The 22970-nt window shown below is 34.8% G+C and overlaps 1 protein-coding gene across 1 annotated transcript in view; it reads right to left on the bottom strand.

The window, feature by feature from the left end:
* Positions 1-289: 289 nt before the first annotated feature.
* Positions 290-22970, bottom strand: part of LGR4 (leucine rich repeat containing G protein-coupled receptor 4) — a 120279-nt gene continuing 97598 nt past the window's right edge. The window contains exons 6-18 of the mRNA XM_004454270.4: positions 21719-21790; positions 20174-20242; positions 19223-19294; positions 18965-19036; positions 18582-18650; positions 17013-17084; positions 15480-15545; positions 11631-11702; positions 9947-10018; positions 9296-9421; positions 8337-8452; positions 8000-8083; positions 290-5577 (exon numbers count right to left, since the gene is read on the bottom strand). Coding sequence (XP_004454327.1) covers positions 4301-5577; positions 8000-8083; positions 8337-8452; positions 9296-9421; positions 9947-10018; positions 11631-11702; positions 15480-15545; positions 17013-17084; positions 18582-18650; positions 18965-19036; positions 19223-19294; positions 20174-20242; positions 21719-21790 — 2239 coding nt within the window. The 3' untranslated portion in view covers positions 290-4300. The remainder of the gene's footprint in view (positions 5578-7999; positions 8084-8336; positions 8453-9295; positions 9422-9946; positions 10019-11630; positions 11703-15479; positions 15546-17012; positions 17085-18581; positions 18651-18964; positions 19037-19222; positions 19295-20173; positions 20243-21718; positions 21791-22970) is intronic.

Genomic DNA, 22970 nt, shown 5'->3' with positions numbered 1-22970 from the left:
TAACACATCATTTGCCTGACTTTTTCAGTTAACCAATTTGTCTATAATAAGAATTTTGGGACCTCATTCACGCCTCTACACAGTGTGTGCTGGGTATTGTGTTAAAGAACTGGGCATAGATAAAAGCCATGCCCTTACCTCAAGGTCCTCATTGTTCCGTGGTGATGACTTAAAATGTGCTGTGATTTGCGTATTAGGAGGAAAGAAAAATTTCTGGGACTTCAGAAGGAGCACTCCTCTTACCAGTTGGTAATGGGGGTGAGGGCAGCATTGAAGAAATGACAGGCAATAAAGCTGGACACTTTATTCATGCAACTACTGAGAAAACTGCATACATGATTTTTTTTTCTGGTTTATAATGCATATTACTGATAGAAATATCACAAAGTGAAAACAAACAATGGCCAAAACAGCGCACAGAAAATTTGTTATTGACTGAAGAGTGATAGCAAAACCTTTGACAAAATTTAGATCTGCAAAATTTGACACAGGAGAATTAGATATGATATCAATAATAGTAACCAAGGACAATTCAGAAGGCAGAAGCTCTGATTAATGAAATATGACATGGTCAAAACTATTTAAATGGAAAATTAATTTTGTTTAAAATTTCAATAAGAACAAAATGAAAATGGGAGAAAGCTGGAGGAACTGAACTGAGTAATAAACCCAATAAAAGAATAAAAACTAGCTTAATGGAGTTTTCATACTCTACCCCAATTATTCAATACTGGCATTTCTCTAGTTAAAAACTTTTATCAGAACATCTCCAGAATCAATACAACAGCATCAAAGGGCCCTGTGTCCCTATTGGCTTCATAAAGGCGGCAAGCTTGAGAATCTATTTCCCACTAGACATAAGATGACATTAAGTACAGTGGGAATAACATAGGTTTTAGCATAAAGGAGACCTGGATTTGAATCAATAGATTTGACTTGCTAGATGTCTTTAAACAAGCTATTTAACCTTCCCAACTCTTAATTTAGTCCTCTCTAAAAGAGGAAAATACTCTATCTTACAGGCATTATCTATTAATCCTCAACGTTTCTAGTATAGGCCCTGACAGTTACTGAATTAGGACACTTAAAACCCCACAACATTTCCACTTTAACCTCTTGGTATGGGAATCTAAAATGTCATATACTTCTCTGCCTCAATAAAACGTTTTACTAAACAAAGTATGGCGTTTCCTTGATACCTCAGTGTCATCGTTATGGTCAGCTACTGCATTATGCTGTAGCCAACACTGGAGCCCCAAAGGCCCTGAAGCAAAGAACTGCATGGCGCTGGTGTTGGAGTCCTGGGGTCCCCTTTCTTACAGTGTCTTCATTACTGGGGCTGAGAAACCATAATCAAGCTTGATAGAATTATATATATATAGAATTATATATACATATATATAAATGAATGCGCGAAAGAGGGCCTCTTCCTCAAGTTTTAGGGTATTGACTTAGTTATATCTCTTACTATTCATTTTCTTGGTATATTTGAGATCACTGAAATTTCTTGCCAGTTCTGTAATCTTGTACAATTAAAAAGAGTGAGTTTATTTTAAAAAAACCTTATCGGTGACCTGTGTTACAAAATAATGCCATTCCCTTTGGCAATATATTATGTAACTTAAAAAAAATTATCTCCAGACATATTGAAGTATTTACAAAGGGAACAATATGATGTCTTAGATTTGTTTCAAAAGGGCAGAGGAGATTGGAGGGGGTTAGTGAGTGGGATAAAGTTGAAAGAAAACTGACCATTTGCTGTTGATAGGTGTCAAAGTTGGGTGATGGGTAGACTACATAATTCTATTATTCTACTATTTGCCTTAGAAATTTCAAACATACTGAAGTTAACTACAACAAAACTATGTCTAGAATTACGTAGACTTGGGTTCTGGTTTAGGTTCTAATTTGCTGTGTGACTCAAATATTCACTTAGATTTTGTTAAAACCTCCGTTTCCTTGTCTGTAAAATGAGTGCTTGAGGATCATGAATGTAGAGGAATTTCTGAGCATCTGGGCAATTGACTACATTTGATATCATGCAGCTTTTTTAATCATTTGCTTTTAAATAAAGATCTAGTTGATGGTATTCTTTTAAATGTCACAATTTGTCATGGGAATGGTTCAGACTCAAGTGAGGATAAAAAGTTACTTCTACATTTCAGCAAAGTTTTCTTAAGTATTTATAGAAAAATACCAAAAATATATTTTTTTAGGCAGTACAGGGATTGAATCCGGGACTTACTACATATGAAGCAAGTGTGCAATCGCTGAGCTTCCTCGCTCTCCCAAAATGGTATTTTTTAATGCTTACTTCCAACATATCTTCTCATATGTCTCACTTAAAACCATAATTTTACTTTAATTTGCTTACTCTTAACACTATGAAAATTGATTAATATACCTAGCTATGAACTAAGGCAAATAGATTGCTTTCTGAAAACTTCAATAATTCTAAACACTAAGCACAATATTGCATTTCATTCTACACATATAGCACAGATTACAAATATGTTAAATACTTGCTATTCTACTTTATAAATGAATGAAATGAAAATATTTCAGTAAATTGAACTGAAAAAAAAAACTTTTTAACTAGGATATTTACCAAGTTATGATTTAATATTTACCAATGTGTAAATATACAAACATGATAATAGTTGGCCTTACAAAATTACAACACACTGTAAATAAATCCCTCCCATATTTTGTACAAACTACATGATTTTGATATACAAAGATTCTGTTTTTATTACACTGACAATGTACAACCAAAACTATTTACAATGCAAAAAAGTATATAAACCACAATTTAACATTCTGCTACTGGCAGCCACTATAGTTTAGGAGGTAGCTTTAATTAAACAAAATGAACAGAAGCCACATTTCCCAACTTGTATTCTAAAAATAATTTACATAAGATAAAAATTTATTATATGCACAGTATATACAGTTTAATTATTAAACTGCAATCTAGCTTAACTTTTTTTAATTGTATTCAGAACAAATAATTTGGCAGTGGGCTCACTATTGATTTAGCATATTGTTCAAAACAACATATTGAACACTTATAACTTTAAAACTCCATACAGTGACATGTCAAAGCCCATAAATAAGAATCAAGTAATATTTTAATTTTTAAAAACATAGGTCTAAGTTTTATTCCCATTTGTTTTTCCTTAATGACATTTACGTCTTGTCTCACCAGAACTCGGCATATGAGCTGTTGAACGGACTCTTGTAAATCATAGTAAGGGGGAAATGTATGGAAGCTTCCATGTTAACTCATTAAGAAATAAATGTAAGTGCTTTACATCATAATTACTCCCAGTCCTCCTAATTAAATGGAATTATTTATTACAGTCTACTTCTTGTAGCATTTAAACTATAAACAGATATCATATCAATAAACTTGGAAAGTACTGGTAGAGCCACTGATATCCGGAAGTGTTTATTAATTAGAATATTACACAAAGTCATCAAATCCCTCAGATCCTATCAAAACTTCCATATTAGTTATTAGTTAAGCCAAATATACTAAATGTACACAGCAATTAGCCCTTTACTTTCTCTTAGAAGTGTGATCATAAACACTGAGGAAAAAATGACTGTGATTGCACCAAAGCAATGTGTAATTACTGAAAACAAATATTCAGCTATTTTCTTTTTATCTAACAGCTGTTAATATTGTTTTAAAAACATCTTCGGGCTTTAGGTTTATAAATCACTTAAACAAAATTCATGATTGTATTACATCAAAATGGAAATAGAAAACACAATAAAGTAATGCTTGTACATACTCTCACAGTTCTACCTGGGAGACAATCCCCTTCTTTTGCCCTGCAGCAAGTTGTCCTGAGATTAATGATGAACTATTAGGTAAAATTAGCAAGGCTTTTTCTTCAGTTATATAAAATCCCATTTTAAAATATTTTCAAAAGATTAATAACTGTTCTTTATCTTGTGCTTAATTCAGAAATAAGTATAAATTTGCTTCTTACGAATCAGAGATATCTAATGTTCTATTGCCACTATACCTAAAATGCCCTTTTCAAGTGACAGATTTGTTTCAAACAAACCACACATTGCTCGGACACTGCATTTTTCACAAATTTATAATTTAGGCACCTGTTCTTTGAAAGTGTATGGTTTGAAAAATATACTACCACCTTGCTCTACTTCTAAGTGACACCAGGCAGTGATTAGAGAAGTGCTTTCCAGATGAAAGATCAGAATAGGCTTCATTCTTATAAACACTGTGATTTTGGTTGGTGGGGGAAACAATTACAAACACATTAATTCAGTCTTTAACTCTTGGAAGATTGTAAGCATAGCGCACCAAAGGGAATCCTCGACTCTGATAGAAGCAAGCTCGTCCACAGGCCTGCACCTGGTCAGAACTGTCTGAGACAAAGGAATCTTCTTCATCTGCGTAATCAGAGTGGGCAGACTGTGTGCCACAGTCAGACCAATAGCCATCTGGTCTTTGGCACGAAGCCACTGCCAATGCAGGACAGCTGTGTGATTTTATTAAGTGTTTGCATGACACCGGCTTTGTCAAAAGAAATGATTCACAGCAGTCACACACAGTGAGGTTACCCTGCAGATGTGAGTACATGCCACAGTCATAGTAGAAATCCTGTTCCACACAACCACCTTGGCTACTGATGGAAACTGAAACTGATCCACTGTTCTTGGTAATACGTTGCTTCAGTAACTTCCAGTCTTCTTTAAACTTTGGGTTGAAGAAAACATACAGGACTGGATTCAGGCAAGCAGGCAATGGGAAAAATATCAGAGTAACAGACTTCATTATTTCAGGGCTGATAGAGATTGCAGTGATCAATGGTGCAAATGAGAAAAATGCAACTGGGCAGAAAAAGATGCAGTTGGTAAAGATTAGCCAAGCAACATGCTTAATCATACTAGACTGTGAGTTCTCTGAGAGGTCTTCTTTTTCCAAGTTGCAATAAAGTTTAGTGTAGATAATGGCCATTAGTAAAAATGCTAGTGAGTTCAAAAGCACTAAGGTTACAGTAAATCCTAAAGATGGCGTTTCTCCTGTGGGAAATGGCAAGCACAGAGGTGATGCAGAATATTCCCCTCTATGGAAAAGAGGGAAACAACCTGCTACTATAGCACCCAGGAAAGCAAAAAGGGCAGCAACCCGGAATTGTTTGAGATGATTGCTCTTCCCACTTTTCATTATATTGTTTGCAGATAAGCTTCTTTCGATAGCTGCTAACATTAATAAAAATATGGCACTCTCTGAGGAGAAAACTGCAAGAAACCCAGCTACTTTGCAGCCACTCCCAGTCTCCCACCAAATACCAAATTCAGCAAATCTGCCCCAAGATACAGCATCCAGAAAGGTTAAGATGCCAGTATAGACTCCCATAAATAAGTTAGACACAGATATCAGGCCTATGAACAATTTGGAGGAAGACAGTGATGTATAAGACACAAATGTTGTTAAAATAACAAGCAAGTTAAAAATCAATGCAACCAAGAAAATGAACCACACGGTAAGACGTATCATCCAACTTCCTAGTAAATATTCACAGGGCTTAAAAGCACCTAAAATGAACAAAAGAGAGAATAAAGGACAATTTAGAAAACAGCATATTTCATGTGATATGGCCTTATAAAGAACGTAATGATAGTTAAATCTAGAATAATTCTGCTATCAAATTGAATTGAACCAAATTTTAAAAATATCATTACTTCTATGCTGTTTAGTCAAGGACTAGGCTATATAAAACAAAACACTGTAGTTTCTCATACTAAAAACTTGATAAGGCCAGACAGTGATATTTAAAAGGAAAATTTCCCTTTCTCTTATACCTAAATTAATATATATAGTACAGGGTCTCACACATACAAAGTTCTTTTTATACTGTAGAAACAGAGGGCTTAGAATCAGATAAACTAAAGTGTGAATTTAGGGTTCATAACTTGCTACACTGACATTGTGAAAACACCTTAAACTCCTATAAATGTCATTCATTGCTGAACTGTAATGCCTCTTCGATAGTTGTGCAGTTTAAGTAAAATTACATATTTAAGTTTCCAAAACAGGCTGCTGGACACATAGGCTTCAGTAGATATTAGTTCCCCTTTCTTTTTCCTTCCTAGTCCCAGTACACTTTATAATAATTACATTTGTAATGTACATGTATATAGAAACACACATATATATCTATACATGTATATATACATAAAGACATTTCTTATTGTTTTCAAAGGCAATCTAATGAGGTAGGTTAAGACAGGTATAATTAGCCCCAATTTCCATGCATGCAGAGAAACGGATTTCAAAGTATTTGGTTAACCTGACCAAAAAAAAAAAAAGAAAAACTCAGTACAATTGTGCAGAAAGGTTTAAAACACAGTGATGTTAACTATTCATAGAATGCTATGCCCAGCAAAACCCTATATAACTTAAAGAAGGACTGCAAGAATTCAATAGGCCTGAATGTGAGCTTCAGTCCTGGTTATCAGCAACTATTTAATTCAAAAATTACAAAAGGAAAACCAAATTTTGACTACAAAACACAAGAAAACTATTCGTTGCTATTTTCTAAAAGACATGTTCTGATTTATCTTTCTGAATATCATGGAATTTGATACACCCCATATAACATTTTAATCTTTGACAGAGTCACAGACCTAAAAGGCCAGCTCAGCACCATTTCTATTGATCTGAAATAATACAAATGGTTTGTTTTTTTCTTAACTCGCTCCCTCAGGGAAATGCTAAGAGGAAGCTTTCACCTTTCTCTCCCTACCTGAACTCATCCTTCTTCAATGGAGGAAGAGGAGTCCATCTGACCTTGGGAGAACAGGACACTCTTCTTTGGGATGTGTTTCACCAGTGGGTAGAGTTACTTTGCCTCAAAAGCCTGGGAAGAAGGTTCTACCCAGTCTCTGTTTGGGGAAGCCTGCTGTATCCTCATCTTCCAGGCCCTGAGAGAAGGACCCAGGCCCTCCTCAACGTCCTATTTCTCTAGTAAGCACCCACTGTAGGCTGGTGCACCACGGGCTGGTGTACTCTGTATTAGTACAACTGAGTGGGGTAGGCAGGCCCGCAGAGAGATCAGCTCGGACCCACTCTCCTCCTGGCCAACCCTAAGATTTACGAAATGGAAGAGCTGATATTCAGGTCTAGCCTCACCTTTAACAAACCTCATTTGGTTGTCCATTCTTTATGTATAATCTCCAACATCTGCACCCCTTAACCTCCAACAATTAATATAGAAACTAACACAATAAAATAAATTACATGGACTTAATGATTCTTGGTAATCACATTCACTTACCTGGTTAAGCTTATACTCTATACAAGTTATAGTGCTAAGTACTAAAAAAAAAAATACATAAATAGGTTCCATCCCTGCCCTCAAGGAGCTCACAATCAGCAATAATCATTAATGAATCCAAAATAAGTATGCTTCTGAGTCATAAAATTAATGTCCAGATTAAAATAATCTTTTCTTCTACACTAAAATTCTAACTCCATATTCTCTGGTAAACTAGGCAGAATAAGGCAATACAAATCACAACCAAATATGTGGCTTCAGTTTAGTAAATTTCCCAAGACTACTAAAGATGAGTAAAGCAAATTAGAAAGAAAAGGACAGTCAAGGTTGCATTGGCGGGGGGGGGGGGGAGGATACCACTCAAAATTCTTATATACCAGTAACTTATATAGTCCTAGAGTTAAAGGAGGGAGCTTAAAGGCAGTACATTTCAAACTTTAATGCACATAATCCTCACCTTGGGAGCTTGTTAACAGATACTGATTCAGTGGGCCTGGGTCTCAGATTTTGCAAGAGCTGCTTAAGCTCCTGGCCACAGACTACATTTTAGCCAGGTACCTTAAGAAGTCAGCTAGCCCCATCCTTATTACACAAGTCACATCTATCCTCAAAAGTTTTGGATATATATTTGCCTAATGCTTGTTTAAAGGCAGAAACCACAGCAAAGTATGTGAGCATACCTGTTGAGGGTGTACAATGGATAATAATTTGACTGTGTTCTTCATTCTCAGCACTGCTTGTGACACCTGCTGCCTCAGCTATACCTGAACAGATAACACAAAGCATGTTTAATTAAAACTTTTATGCAATTCATAAAAGCCATATTTTCCTGCAATTTTCTCTTGTGTATATGATATAAAAGTTTGTACAAGAATTGACAGTATATTAAAGATGCCATTAACACTGTAAATGCCATTTTTCTCAGAGATTTCATATTGATCCTTCACAAATGGATTACAACAGCAATTTGATTAATGCCTTAAACAGTGTTCTATGTTTAAAAGTTCATGTACTTGCCTTTATCCTTTGCCACACTTTGGTCCTGGAAGCTATTATCTTCCGTGTTTGAATTTGCATAAGAGTCACAACCCCAAAATGCACAGCACTGATAAGCATATGGTACAGATAAAGACCTGAAAAAAATAGTAGAATCTACACTCAACAGCAACTTCAAAGGCATGCTCTTGTTTTTTTAAAAAGAATTTTAATCTTTGAAAGCCCCAGCCTAGAAGTCAGACAAGACCTGACTGACACATAACTGTAGGCTGGTTATTCATCCTCACTGGGACTCAGCTTCCTTAAGTGTAAAAGAGCACTTTGGTATCAGATAATACCATGAGTTTTAATATATGCCATTAAAAGTTGAATACAAATCAAAACATTTAAAATTTAATAGCAAAACTTCAATGTAAAGTAAATCTTATCAGACTCCTTTTATACATAAATTACTTACTCCTTATTTATATAATGCTGGCGATTTCATTTAAAATTAATGTAAGTCATTTGTGACTTTATAACATTAAATGAATTTACTTTTTTCATATCAACATAGTAAAAATATTTATTCTTTATATTTTCTTCTCCCATAATAATATTCACAAGCCCTCTCTCTGCTATATTTAATGAGGTCTACCAATAACGCTAACATCTATATGAAGTATTATAGCATTGTATCAACTTTCTCTAGGTTCATACTTACATGGTTCTGCCATTTTTTAATGACCAAAGCCCACTGCATAAAAAAATTCTGATGAATAGCTAGATCATCCATTTGAGAACATCAACGGCTTCACTTCATGTTCTCAAAAGAGACAGGACATGGTCATGTTTTATTTTTTACTGAATTTGTGTGGACTGAGGTAGAAACTACTCTTAAATTACAGCCTTGCAGAAAATCTGGGGACTATGGCAACAAACCAGGACACATTATAATTTTGGAGTCTACTATAACGTCAACAAAAAAGACAAAAACCCACCTGAGATTCACAAAATCTTTTGCTGCTAAGGCATCCTTCAGCTTGAAGTTACCCACAAGCTTCAGTTGATTTAGCCCATTCAGGCCTTCAGTAGGAAATGAAGTTAATTCATTGAAACTTAGATCTCTAAAATGTGAATGAGACATCAAGTTAACTTCTAAGATACAATCCACATAAAAACATTTGCTGATTTATTAACATCTGAAATATTGGAGCCTTAAAGTAAAGTTTAGGTGTGCTAAAAGGAAAGGTTTAACATTTCATTTTGCCATCTTAGAGGCATTACTAGAACATCAATGCAGCTTAGCATTTAACCAAGAACTAAGAAAAATATTTTCATAGATTAAAATTTTTTTTCTCTTTTTTCTTTGGTGGTACTTGGTCGGGGACTGAACCCCGGACCTCATATGTGGGAAGCCAGTGCTCAACCACTGAGCCACATCGGCTTCCCTGGGTTGTTTTCTTCATTTGATTGCTTGTGTTTTTTTGTTTTTAGGAGGCATCGGGGACCAAACCTAGGACCTCTCATGTGGGAAGGCGCTCAACTGGTAATGCCACACCCATTCCCCAAGAGATCAATTTTTAAAACACAGGTTTCTGTAGTGCTGGTCACCATTTTCATGTTATTACTGTACAAAATTATCTACTTACAGGTTAGTTATTGACCCAAGTTTGGCAAAAGCTCCGTTGTGAATTTCATGGATCAGGTTTCTACTCAGATCTCTGCAATTATTAGAATAACACGTTAATCTTTCCAAACAAACACTCAAAATGTCAGTTAGTTACTTCCATTAAACTTTAGAATCTGAAGCTGTCATACAATATCCCTGATAAGATAACAAAGATCTTCAGTCTTGTACAACAACATTTTGTGGTTTTATTGAATACCACCTTCACAACAATCTATTTCTTAGGAATGTGTTCAGTGTGGCAGTAACTCTAGCTGGCATCTGTTTCAAGACAGTTAATTTTCTCCACCTTATCATTCTGGTACCAGTTCAAAAATATAAATGATATGCTATAACCTTTGGTACTACTAACTAGGTAAGGAAAAGTCCAGCTCATGATAAAGCTGAAAATAAAAACAGCCTTCATATTATTTGCCTTCTCAAAGGTTAGTGATAAGGCCCTGAGAGAAGACAGATAATCAATATGCAAACAAGAGCACGCCAGAGGGGCTTCAGATATCATTCTTTTCCCAAACAGGAAATAAAAATCCTATCAACAGCAGAGCCACTCTCTATATTCAGAAACACACCCTGAGGAATTCAGATATTACAGAATTAGTAAAACAGAAATAATCTTCAACCACACTTAAATTGGGCCTTAATGGAAATTTAAAGATTGGATAAATTCATTCCATGACAAATCTCTTGGATAACAGGAAAAGTGGACAAACTCCACTCCCAGTCATGAAAAGGCCAGCTTTTCATTGTTGTTGCTTATCAGTGCTCTAGAAGTGATGGCAGCTGGGAGCCAGATCCTTCCCCACTACTGCTAGGACCCAAAGTAAGTCTCTCGCAACACAGAAAGATCCAGCAACCCATCTATCAATAAGATATGTAAAATATTTTCTAGTAGAGGGCATGTTTTATTTCTTAATGGGAATTACTAGAAAACAGGAGTCAATACACATAATTTCATTTCATTGTCAACATTTTTCTACATTAAAAAAAAGTTCACTAATTTAGTGTATCTGTTTTCTGCACTAACAGTCAACGAAGGCAACAATAAAGTTTGTCTTAGTCACCTCTATATCTCTATATTCCCAAGTACTTAATTGTGTGTGGTACAAATATGTACTCAAATATAAGTAATTTTTTTAAACGAATGCTTCTGCTTTATATTGGCTCTATTTCTCACGTTGACTGACTTTCAAAAGAAAGCCAGATAGTAAATATTTTGTTTTGTGGGTCATGTGGTCTTTGCTACAGGTAGTCAATTCAGCCATTGCATGGCAAAGGCAGCCTTAGACAACACTGAAACAAAAGGGCAAGGCTGTGTTCCAATAAAACTTTAATTTACAAAAACAGGTGGCAGGCTGGATTTGGCCCATAGGCTATAGTTTGCCATCACCTACAAACCTCACTATTATAAATTGAACTATCTCTCAGATTATACACATTATACTTTTTCACTCATCAATGTACAATATCACAAATTAAGGTGAAAAAAAAGTAAATTATTTATAAAGTACCACGTGGTAAAGTCTACACAGTAATATTTACATAAAATAAACAATTAAGTAAATCTGTTAATATAGGGCCCAAAATGGTATGTTATTAATTTATAGCATGACAAAAATGTTGTCTTTAATAATCATAGGTAAACTTACAGAATCCTTAGGGAAATCAGGTCTTGAAAAGTGCCTTCCTTTATTTGATGGATCTGATTACGTTGCAAAGAACTAACAAAAGAAAAGCAGAAAGGAAAAAGAGAAAAGAAATAATTTTCTATTTGAAAAATAACGTTTCTTAAAGTTTTTCTAAATTTGAACAGTCACTCATATTAACATTAGTTATCTTGGTGAAAGTAAAGAGAACATTCACAGGTTCCAGCCATTAAGACATGAACATATTCAGACTACCACACTCAGGTATCTTTTATACTTCCCGCCCCCCCCCCCCCCCCAAATTGCTCTTTCACGTTTCTTCTCATATTTATTTCTAGGTATTTTAATCTTTCTGTGGCTGTAGTATGTGAGTTCTTTTCATCTATTATATTTGTAAATATTAATAGTTTTGTTTTTATATATGAAATAGATGGATTATTTCCATATAATGATTTTATATCCTGCCATTTTATGGAGTGTTTCTATAACATATGATCATTTTCCCATTGAGTCCCCTGAGTTTTTCAGGTATGCAATCATATCAGCTACAAAGAGACTGCATTTTACCTTTCCTTTCTAATTTTTATATTTTTTGTCACCGTTCTAATTGTGCTGACTGGATACCTCCAGAACAATATTATGTAATGGCAATGACAACAGATGTCTTTATTTCATTCAAGAATTTAGTAAGAACATTTCCTGTGTTTCTCTTTTAAGCATGACGCTGTCATATTAAAGAAGTATACACCATTCCCATTTTATTTTTTAATTATTTATCTTCAATTTTTTCAAATTTTCAGAATTTGTGATCAGGTGATTTTTTTCCTCCTTAGACTTAGTAATATATTATTGATTTATTTTAATAGATTTTCTAATATTGAATAATCTTTGTACATATAGAATAAACCCCACTTGGTATATATGTATATATTTTCTCTTTTAGTGGATTATATTTTCTAATATTTTGTTGAAGAACCTTACATTATAATTTAATAAATTACATTGAGCTTTTGTTGTCTTCTTTTGTTTTGATCATTTTCGTGAGGAGAATTTGGAAGTGTTACTTTTTTTATGTACTGGAACAATTTAAAAATACGGGAAAATTTTTAAAGACTTTGTGAAATTCTTCAATGATACTGTTCCTTTTTGGAGGATGGGTAGAGTAAGGGATAAGTTTTTTTACAACATTATTGATTTCTTCCAGAAAATATGAATGGATTTAATTTTTCCTCTGGAGTTAGTTTCAATAAATTTCATTTTCATGGAAAAAAATCCATTTCATTTAAAAATTTATTTGGATGAACTTGAGTGAATTCATCTCATTGATTATTTTAACTTTCTCTGCTTTCATTATTTCAACCTTATATTTTCTAGTTTTTGTCTTTTTTCCTTTTTAAATTCAATCAACTGTTTGATCTACTTTTTAATTTTGTTTATGTTTGAAGAATCAGCTTTGGAATTTTTCATTAGAAATTTTTTCAAATACATTAAGTTCTGCTTTTAGCTTATTAAATTCTTCCTTCTGCTTTCATGATGTTTATTTTTTTTCTTATCCTAACTTCTTGAGTTTTGAATTTCATTTATGTGCATCCTTTTCTGCTTATTAATATATTCCTGATGGCTTTGAATTTTCTTATAAGCATTGCGTTAGTGGTATTCCAGAGATTCTAAGAGTATTTTTCATTAATGCTATTTTCTAGTAATTTTGCAATTTTTAGTTTTGTTATCCTCTTGATACAAAAGTAATTTATGTGACTTTAAAATTTCCCTATTATATTGCCCTTTGATTCCTGATTGTTAATTTCTAGTGTACTACATAATAATCAGAATATATTATCTTCAGTATTTCTACTCTTTGCAAATTTTTGAGGATCTCTTTGTGACCTGAAATATGGTTTAATTCTGGCACTTGATAAAGCGTACATAAGTTTAGTTTATTTCATGGGTACTTGATAAAGGAGATGTTTCTTTGTGCCTATTTTTTTTACTTAAAAGCTATTAAAGGTAGCTATTAAAGATGAGAAATCAGTGTAACAACTCTACTTCCCATCTTCACTCAAGGTAGAGTCTAGCATGACAAGGAAGGAGGATTCAAGAAAAGGTCACAAAGAGCTATAATATTTGGTAGGCAGAGAAAGGAAGAACAGCTGACAAAGGATCCTGAAAAGAGGGTGTTAAAGAAGTGAGAGCTATCAGAAGAGTCTTTCACTAGGAATGGATTGTTCATCTTGATAGAACTTTCTTCTGAGGATTGAAAAGTATTATTTGCTCCAGTAACATAGGTCAGTGGTGACTATCAGAAGTTTCAGTGGAGTAGAGAGAACAAAGTAGGAAGGGAATTGTATGAAAGAATCTCCTGGCTGCATATGAAGATAGCTGAAGAGAAACATGGGATCAAAGGAGGGATGTTTAGAGATGAGCACTTATACTGAAAAAATCTAAAAAGAGTAAAATAATAAAAATGTATATGTGAGAAAGGATTTGTGAGAATGTGGGAGGGATCCAGAATGCAGGGTCGCTGGTCTGAGCTGTGAAGGAAGGAGGGTACACTTCCACAGTTGATACAGGAGGAAGGAGAAAAGGGTGAGATGCAGGTTACATAACTGTTTTAGAGGTTGGAAGATGAGTCAGTTCCCATCTGATCATTTTAGTTGGTGTCACCTGCTTGAGAATGATGGGGATAAGAGAAAGGTAGGAATTGGTGCTTGAGGATAGAGAAAGAGGCAGCCCTGTTGCTAAGCTCAGGGCTAGTTGCTGTACTGAGAACATTAGTGTTCTGACATTCCACCTGCCCTTCAAAGAGCACCAAAGCTTAGAAACATACATTTTTGGGGTAGTTGCAGTCAACAGTTCTCAGTATAAAGATGGACCCCATGGTGTTAAGGGACTTGCAAAGACTGGACAGCTATAACAGATAGTGGCAGATGCAGGATGGGAATGTCATCCTATGTGTTTCTTATATTTCTTATTAAAAGCTCCCCTTACATTAAGCTTGCTGCCATGTTTTCATTAAAAAAACATTTCATGTTGCTTATTTTCTCCGGTATGAACTCCCTTGGAACTTCCATGCTGGCTAAGCTACTATTTGAAGTATTCAATGATAAAATTTTGAGTACTATCTAAAGTCTGCATTTGTTTGGAACTAATAAAAGGTATCACCATGTCTAAAACATAATGGGAAGTATATTACCCTAGATTTGTAGCCTGAATTTATCAGGTAGAAAAATAATAAAATTTAATGATTTAAATTAAAAAAAAAAAAAGTTTCCTCAGCTGAAAAATTAAAGGATAAGGCTAAATGGTATCCCATCCCAATTACACTGGGAGAGTTAACTGGTATACTATCTAAATTCCTCATCAACTAACTTCAGGAATGAGAAAAAGAAGATGACAGAGTAAAAAAGAATCCAGGACAATATGACCAGGACAACCACCATTAGAAGGAAGTTAAAGGAAGAAAAGTAAGAAGGAAAACGAGAGAATTAATGCCTTCCCCTCCACTCCTCCCCACCAACTTCCATCAGAGTAAGCAGTCTGACATAGGTGTACACATGTGTACCAGGATTCATGTCTGGTTTCTGTCAGCAAAAAAATTTCTGGATACTCCATTCCTCCCCACCCACACACTCATCTGTCCCCCTATAGCATCTCCTATATAGGATGCCTGATATATAGATACTGCATAAATGCTGGTTGCTTGAACATATCTGGTTCAATGTGACATTTTACCCTTGGGAACACCTGATACGATGAATTTCCAATTTCTTAATATTAAAACCATTTATTTAAAAAAGGAAATGTTCAATGAATTAATGCACCAGAGCAAAAAGAATAAGGCAAAGATTAACTTACATTTCTTCTAGAGCATGACAACCATTAAAACTTGGAAGGTCTTTTATACTGTTGTAAGACAAGTCCCTTAAAACAATGGGAAATTAACAAATTAATTTTATGTTATCAAAATATATCAAAAGCTATACACAGAAGCAATTAAAGCTGTGCTAAGATCTGTAATAAAGATGGGAAACGGACTTTGGCCCAGTGGTTAGGGCGTCCGTCTACCACACGGAAGGTCCGTGGTTCAGGCCCCGGGCCTCCTTGACCCACGTGGAGCTGGCCCATGCGCAGTGCTGATGCGTGCAAGGAGTGCCCTGCCACATAGGGGTGTCCCCCGCATGGGGGAGCCCCACGCACAAGGAGTACAAGGAGTGCACCCATAAGGAGAGCCACCCAGCGCGAAGGAGGGAGCAGCCTGCCGAGGAATGGCGCCGCCCACACTTCCCGTGCCGCTGTGACAACAGAAGCGGACAAAGAAACAAGACGCAGCAAAAAGACACAGAAAACAGACAACCGGGGGAGGGGAGGGGAATTAAATAAATAAAAATAAATCTTAAAAAAAAAAAAAAAGATCTGTAATAAAGAGATAGCTGAACAAGAAAAGCAGTCTGATCGTTTATAAAATTTGAGTATATTACGCTGAGCATGAATATAAAAATATTAAAAGTATATATAACAATTTATAACAAATATATAAAAGTGGTAAAGCTAATGGGTACTTTTTTTTTTAAACTCTTATTTTTACAATACTGATTATGCCATAAGTAGTTCCTATGTTGTCCTTAAAAATCTGTAAAAGGCATGGTATGCAAACTCCCATTTTTAAAAAACATTTTTGGAACTGGTTAATTCTCAATTGACTCCCTTGCAGTTTTTCTCAAGGGTGATCATCATGTTCAAGTTTAAGACTTCACTATACCACTTAATCACTTACTTAACCAGTAACTTATTTATTACCCTCTTCCTCCACTGAAACTTATTCACTTAATAACTTGTTTTTGTAACATTTTATATCTTCTATTTACTTTTAATTTCTAGGTCAGTTTAAAGTTAGTTTTTATCTTAACACTTAGATGGTTCCTAATCCAAGAAAGAGTTGGGCTCTGCTTGGGTTAGAGAAACTATAATATAGAATAAATAATATAGAATCTGTAATAAAGATGAAAGAATGTAGAATGTGGGAAGGAAAGTCCCTTGGGGGAACTAGAATAAGGACAAACAGTTAGGATATGAAAAAAATCAAGGAAGAACTTAGTTTGGTTTTTCTTTTTCAAAGTCACTAAGATACATGATAAATATATGTGTGTATACATACTATATACATACACATACTATATACATACCCACACATGACACTAAAACCAAATTCAAACACACATTACCTACTCTGTAGACCACTAAAACTGCTGTTCATTTCCATGTAGGAAACAAATATGAAATGATAATACCTTAAAACCATCCTACAAAAATGGCTCATTAAAAATAAAACTCAACATGTGTGAAGAACATAAAAGAAAAGTATGAGAAGGGAAGATGAATTCAACTTACAAAGTTCTAAGCATCTTTTGTTCTTGGCACAAATTATTGGGTATGCTGCTTATCTTAGTACCTGTCAAGGTCCTGTGGAAAATATTGTTCATTTGAAAAATGATTCAAGGCAAGACAGTAAAGAAAATGCTATTCCGATATTGAAAAAATGTTCATATATTTGCAAATGGATTAGACTATGCACCCCATTATCTAATTACTCCCAAAGGTAAGCATGGGGGAAGGAGAATTAAACCTGGTTCCCAATATCTTCTTCCCAGTAATGCAAAATACCACATGAAATGAGATGTCAATAGTCTCCAGACAAGGGGCTTGATTTCCCACATGGATCAACAGAAGAGACACTAATCCACTGCCACAGCCTATAACACAATCACCTGCAAGTTCTGTCACCCTTTCACACTCGAAACATTTGAAACCAACTTAGCATCTTGACCTGAAATCCTGTTTGTTTTTTTTTCAGTCAGCCTGTCTCAACATTTTGAAATTTTCTCTTCTCCCTTCCCACTTGTAGCCTATCACCAAGTCCTGCTTTCTTCATTTTTTTTAATTGCTTCCATGTAAATCAGTAGCAAGAGGATGCAGAGAAGGTGAGGAATCTCACAAACTATGTTGCTAGTTCTGGAGCAACTCCAGTGATGGATGGAAGATGTGGAACTTTCATGGTATGTGTTCTCTGGCCAAGTGGACTTTTCCCCATGGCTTCCTCATATTTTTCTAATCCCTAGTCTTTCTTCTCCTTTCCTTCTTCATACCACCTGCTCAAACATTCAAAACACCTTAAAAGTGCTTTAGGAGTTAACTTTAAACGCTTTAGCTCAGTGCCTTTCCATCTTTTTTTCCTTACATTTTGGCACACATGAAAATTGTAATATTTATATGGCACACTGTAGTAAGGCTCTTTGTGGCCGGAGACCCTAGCTGCCTCAGGCCCCACCTTGCTGTCTTTTGGGCTGAGGTAATCAAGGTCTTGGGTGTGCCTATAACCCATTAAACATACAACCCACTGGGAAACTTTATCATAACCAAATGTTCAAGGTTTGCCATTTTTAAATCTGCCTCAAACAATTCTCTAAATTTCTCCATGCCACCTCCTGTCCCATTATAAACAAGCAATCTGGCTTTATTTGGTCACCTGTATGCCATTCTTTGGTATACATTCAGTCCCATTTTTTTAAAAAATCCTGTGTTCTAAATAAAAGTCCCAGTTCTGGGAGATCTGACATGTTCAGTTTTGAAACATTCCACCTCCTCCATGAAGCCTTCTCTGATCGTCTACAACAATCACTACCACTTCCGAATTCCTACAACATTCCCTCTCATTTGGCATCTAGTTACTGCCTTATATTTTCAGGGATCTTTTCAGATGTCATCCCCACATACTGGGTCTACCCTTCACCTGAGCTGACCTACCTCAAACCCTCCATCTCTATCTCCATCCATGATATGACATCACCTAGGAGAGACTGGTGGCATTCACATAAACCCACTGCCACCACCCAGAAGCACTGGCATCCTGCAGGCCAGCAGTATAATCTTTACAGACTCTCTTCAAAGGGTCACACTTACAGACTCTCAAGATGGACAGTTCTGGTCAGATTGGGGAACCACTGTACCATGCTTGCACCTCGAATGACTCTAAGAAATTTTAGAAGAGAAAAAATAGTTTAAAATAAAATCTTCACAGAGGATAGCATTTCATTTTATCTCTTACACACTTTGAAATTAGAACAGTAATATAATAAAAATAAAATTAGTTTCATCTCTTGCATTTGCATGAAAGTTTGATAATTTGGCCAAGTTGAATCATTATAAAATTTCAGAGATGGCATTTGGAACTGCCCCCACTCCCTGCAACCCGAGTTCTTATTTTCTGGAGCTGCAAAATTAAATCCTTTCTTTCATTAAAATAACTGTGTAAATATTCAGGTTTGTTTTTGCATAATACTTACAAGGAATGCAAATCAGATAAATTGTGAAATGCTGAGTTGCCCACAAAAGACAGAGGATTATCATACAAATGTCTGTAAAAATTAAAAAAAAAAAACATGAATTTTTTGTAAGTTCATAAGCAAACCAACATTAAATCTATCTTCACAAAGGCCATATATCTAAAGCCTGAATTTTAATTCTTCATCCAGATGTTTGGCATTGTACAGACATAGCTTTATGTGATTATACATTAAAAAGAAATCTTCAAAAATACTTACATAGTTCTTAAGAGTGGATTACCACCAAATGCATCATCAGGGATAACAGAAATAGAGTTACTATGAAATCCCCTACAAAGATAGGAGAAAAATATTTTAAAATGCGTATCTCCTTGTGAAGTAAGTTAAAACTCAAGTATCTACTGCTGTTAAGCATTACGTAAAATATAACTGGTAACAACCACATGAAAACTTTAAAAAACATGAGGAACCTGAGTTTTTAATTCCATCTCATCTTTTTCAGGACCTAATTCTTTTTAAACCCACTACTTACCCTAAGCATCTAGCGGGGGGCCCTATTATAAATGTTGCTTCTGTCATCAAAGACCTTTAGATTGTGGAGATTAAGGAAGTATTCTCCTGCAAAATCTCTCACTATTGCCTGCATTTAGTTCATAAACAATGTCTTAGATTATTAGCTGCCAACTCACTACATATAATTCCTGATATCTCATAGATATTTCTATTTCTGCTCAAGACCAACACATCTAAAATACTCCTTCAGCCTTTTCATTTATTTATATATTTGTTTGTTTGTTTTTAATTCAAAATCTTCCTCTTTAGTGATGCCTCTTCCAACAACCCCAAGCCTCAATATTAAATTTTTCAGGAATGATTTGTTTATCCTACTCAGCACTTATTTTCTACCTAGAAACTGCTATCTGTCTATCTTACATGGTTTGCCTCCTCAACGAGACTAGGAACAGGAGCTTCTAAAAGGTAGAAATAGTACATTACCCCTTTTTATACCACCAGTATCTTGCCCTATACAGTATTCTATGCTCAAAATGGTCCACACCAGCAAACACAATCCAATTTGATATTATATTAATATGTGTATTTTTTTGGATATATTTAATGGGTCAAAGATGTTCTAAAATGTTATTGTTGAAACACTGAATAGTTAGTTATAAAGATATTAAGGCATAAAGAGAGCCAAGCAATACTCACAGCTCTTTTAGGCTAGGAAGGGCTTTAATAGCCTGAGGAAATTCTCCCAAGTTATTATAATTCAAGTCCCTAGGGAAAAAAATGGGAGAAATATCCAAATTTATTGAATAGTGATCACAATTTACCAGGCATTTTGATACAACTGCAATTTAAAAAATCTTATCTCCAATTCTTCTTCAACTGTATAATCCTTAAAGTCCTATAGAAGTTTTATTAAATTATAACATTCCTCAGAATACTGAATTGAAAAAAAGAATCATAAAATGGTGTTTTGCTCAACAAGTTTACAAGTTAGAAGAACTCTCACTATCATATATTATTGGTACATTAGACAAATAAATCATCTGAATGGCATTTCTCAAGAAATTTACCATAAAATATAATTTGTTAAATATCCATTTATAAGTGATGATACCATGCAGCTGAGGCTTCCACTGGTGTTTAGAATGGCTTCCTAAAATTCTAGTATGTAGGCAGCTGACCTAAGCCTCACCATCAGCAAGATGACCTGTGATAAGCATGAACAAGCAGAAGGACTAGGGATGACTCATACATCCACTAGTCTTAATATTGAGAATGTTTACATTTTAATTTCTTTTTTACTCTATTTTGCCATGTGATGATTTGAATGGTTGATTTCAGAATGAGAGTGTAATTTAAAATTAATTTAAAATTAAAAGCCCAGATCCTTGAACATGTATTTTGTTTTTCTTTCCTACATAGAAGGGAAAATGGCAAATAAAAAGTTTAACTGGGAAGAAAAAACTTAATTTTAATATAATTGGAATGGTATACAAGGCCTAAGATCAGGTGATTCATTCATTCTTATATCTGTTACATTGGGATGGATATACTTACCCATTTAGGAAATGTGTAAATACCACTGCGACATTTTATGAATTATTTACTACAAAACAATAGCAAATATTATGTATCTTTGAATAAAGGAAACTAATGTAAACCAATACAACAAAACTAAAGATCCTACTCTTGATTATACACAGCTGTACAATGTCTGTTATTCATAAAGTGATGTAATGTGTAGCTGAAAAAATTAGAAGTCCCAAACACTTCAACTAGTGGAAACGACAATAAACGTATCATAAACAGAAATATACTTATGCATTTTAGCATATGAAAACAGGAATCTAATTCAATCCCAGTAATAAGCAAGACAGTAATTACAGGACAAATGATTAAAAATAAATAGCTGATCTCTCAGATTCAGCTTAACATTTCATACAGAATTCATTTTATAAGCTTTAATGTTCCAAAACTATCATACGTTTTAACAAAACCAAAATTTTTGAAAGGTTTAAATCTTTTCAGAATGAACTGATTTTAAGGTGCATTTTTGAAAGGAACACAGAGTTCAAACTCATGTACCATTTTTAACCATAAACTTAGATTACTATTCCTGAGTTAGTTAATTGCAAGAATATAGTCATGTGTTAAAGCAAATTGATGACCAGCTGAACGCAAGACCAATATTTTTTTTCACTGTCAAAATTACAATAGGATTACCCCAAATATGAATAAACTTACAAGGTCTCCAGGTTATCTAGTCCATCAAAACAGTGTTGACCCAGACTTTTAATTTTATTGTTATGCAGATGCCTATGGAAAAAAGCATGAAAATGACTTTCATATTTCCCAACAGCAATTATTATATTTTTTATATGTCTAAGTTGGGATGGCTTAAAGGAATGGTGTAGCTAAACATTTCAACACTTGACTATGGGAAACAAATAGCACTTGATAGTTATCTCTTGATATACACTGCACAGACTCAAATTCACTGAATATAAAAGAAAGGATACAGTTCCATCCATGGGATCTATCAAGGCCCTCTCTCAGGGTGGCAGGCAGGATGGGCATCACCACCCCCAAATCCTCAAGACTGAGGAATGGACAAACTTAAGGGGGGAAAGCAACCATGGACTTGTGATTATTCTAGCAGTGGAAATAAAAACTTGTATCATTGATATAAAAGCAGTGGCCACCAAAGTTTCTGATAGAGGGAGGAGAAAGAATTGGTGTAACATGGGGTTCATTTTTGGGATGCTGGTATTGTCCTGCATGACACTGCAATGACAGATACAAGCCATTATACATTTTGTCAAAACCTATAAAATTGTGCAGTGCAAAGTGTAAATTATAATGTAAACTATAGTCCTTGGTTATTACAACACTTCAGTATGTGTTCATCAATTTTAAAAAATGTACCACACTAATGTGGGAAAGTGTGGGAGGGGGAAATAGTGGGGTATGTGGGAATCCCCTATATTTTTGATGTAACATTTATGTAATCTAAAGCTTCTTTAAAAATAAATCTAAAAAAAAATTTTTTAAAGGAAATCACTCAAGCAGAAAAAGGATACACAATTGAAGGCCTTTTTTTTTTCCCTATGTGGTTGTGTCATCGTCTTTTTGGTGCATCGCTTTGCGGCACAGGGCCTGTGCCTCTCCTCGCCACACAGGTCTGAGATGCCTTTTTTCTTTTTCTACCAGGAGGTCCCAGGGATCAAACCCAGGTTCTCCATACGTTAAATGGGAGCTCAACTGCTTGAGCCACAGCCATTCCTCTGAAGGTCATTTTTATTTACCCCAATCAAAATAAAATTACGACTATTTCAATTATCGGGAGTAAAAGTTTGGTGAGCTCTCCTATAGGGAGTAAGGAAAATGATATGGAGGAAAATCTCAGTTTCTATCAGTTATAGTAGAAATCAGTTATAAATCTTAAAAGAAAAGCCATTCTATTATGTTCATGTCTTGAAGGATTAAAAACAGAGGA

Source organism: Dasypus novemcinctus, chromosome 10, assembly GCF_030445035.2.
Source record: "Dasypus novemcinctus isolate mDasNov1 chromosome 10, mDasNov1.1.hap2, whole genome shotgun sequence".
In the NCBI taxonomy this organism is placed as follows: Eukaryota; Metazoa; Chordata; class Mammalia; order Cingulata; family Dasypodidae; genus Dasypus; species Dasypus novemcinctus.
Note: the sequence above shows the minus strand (reverse complement) of the source record. Positions and strands in the feature narration are given on the sequence as shown.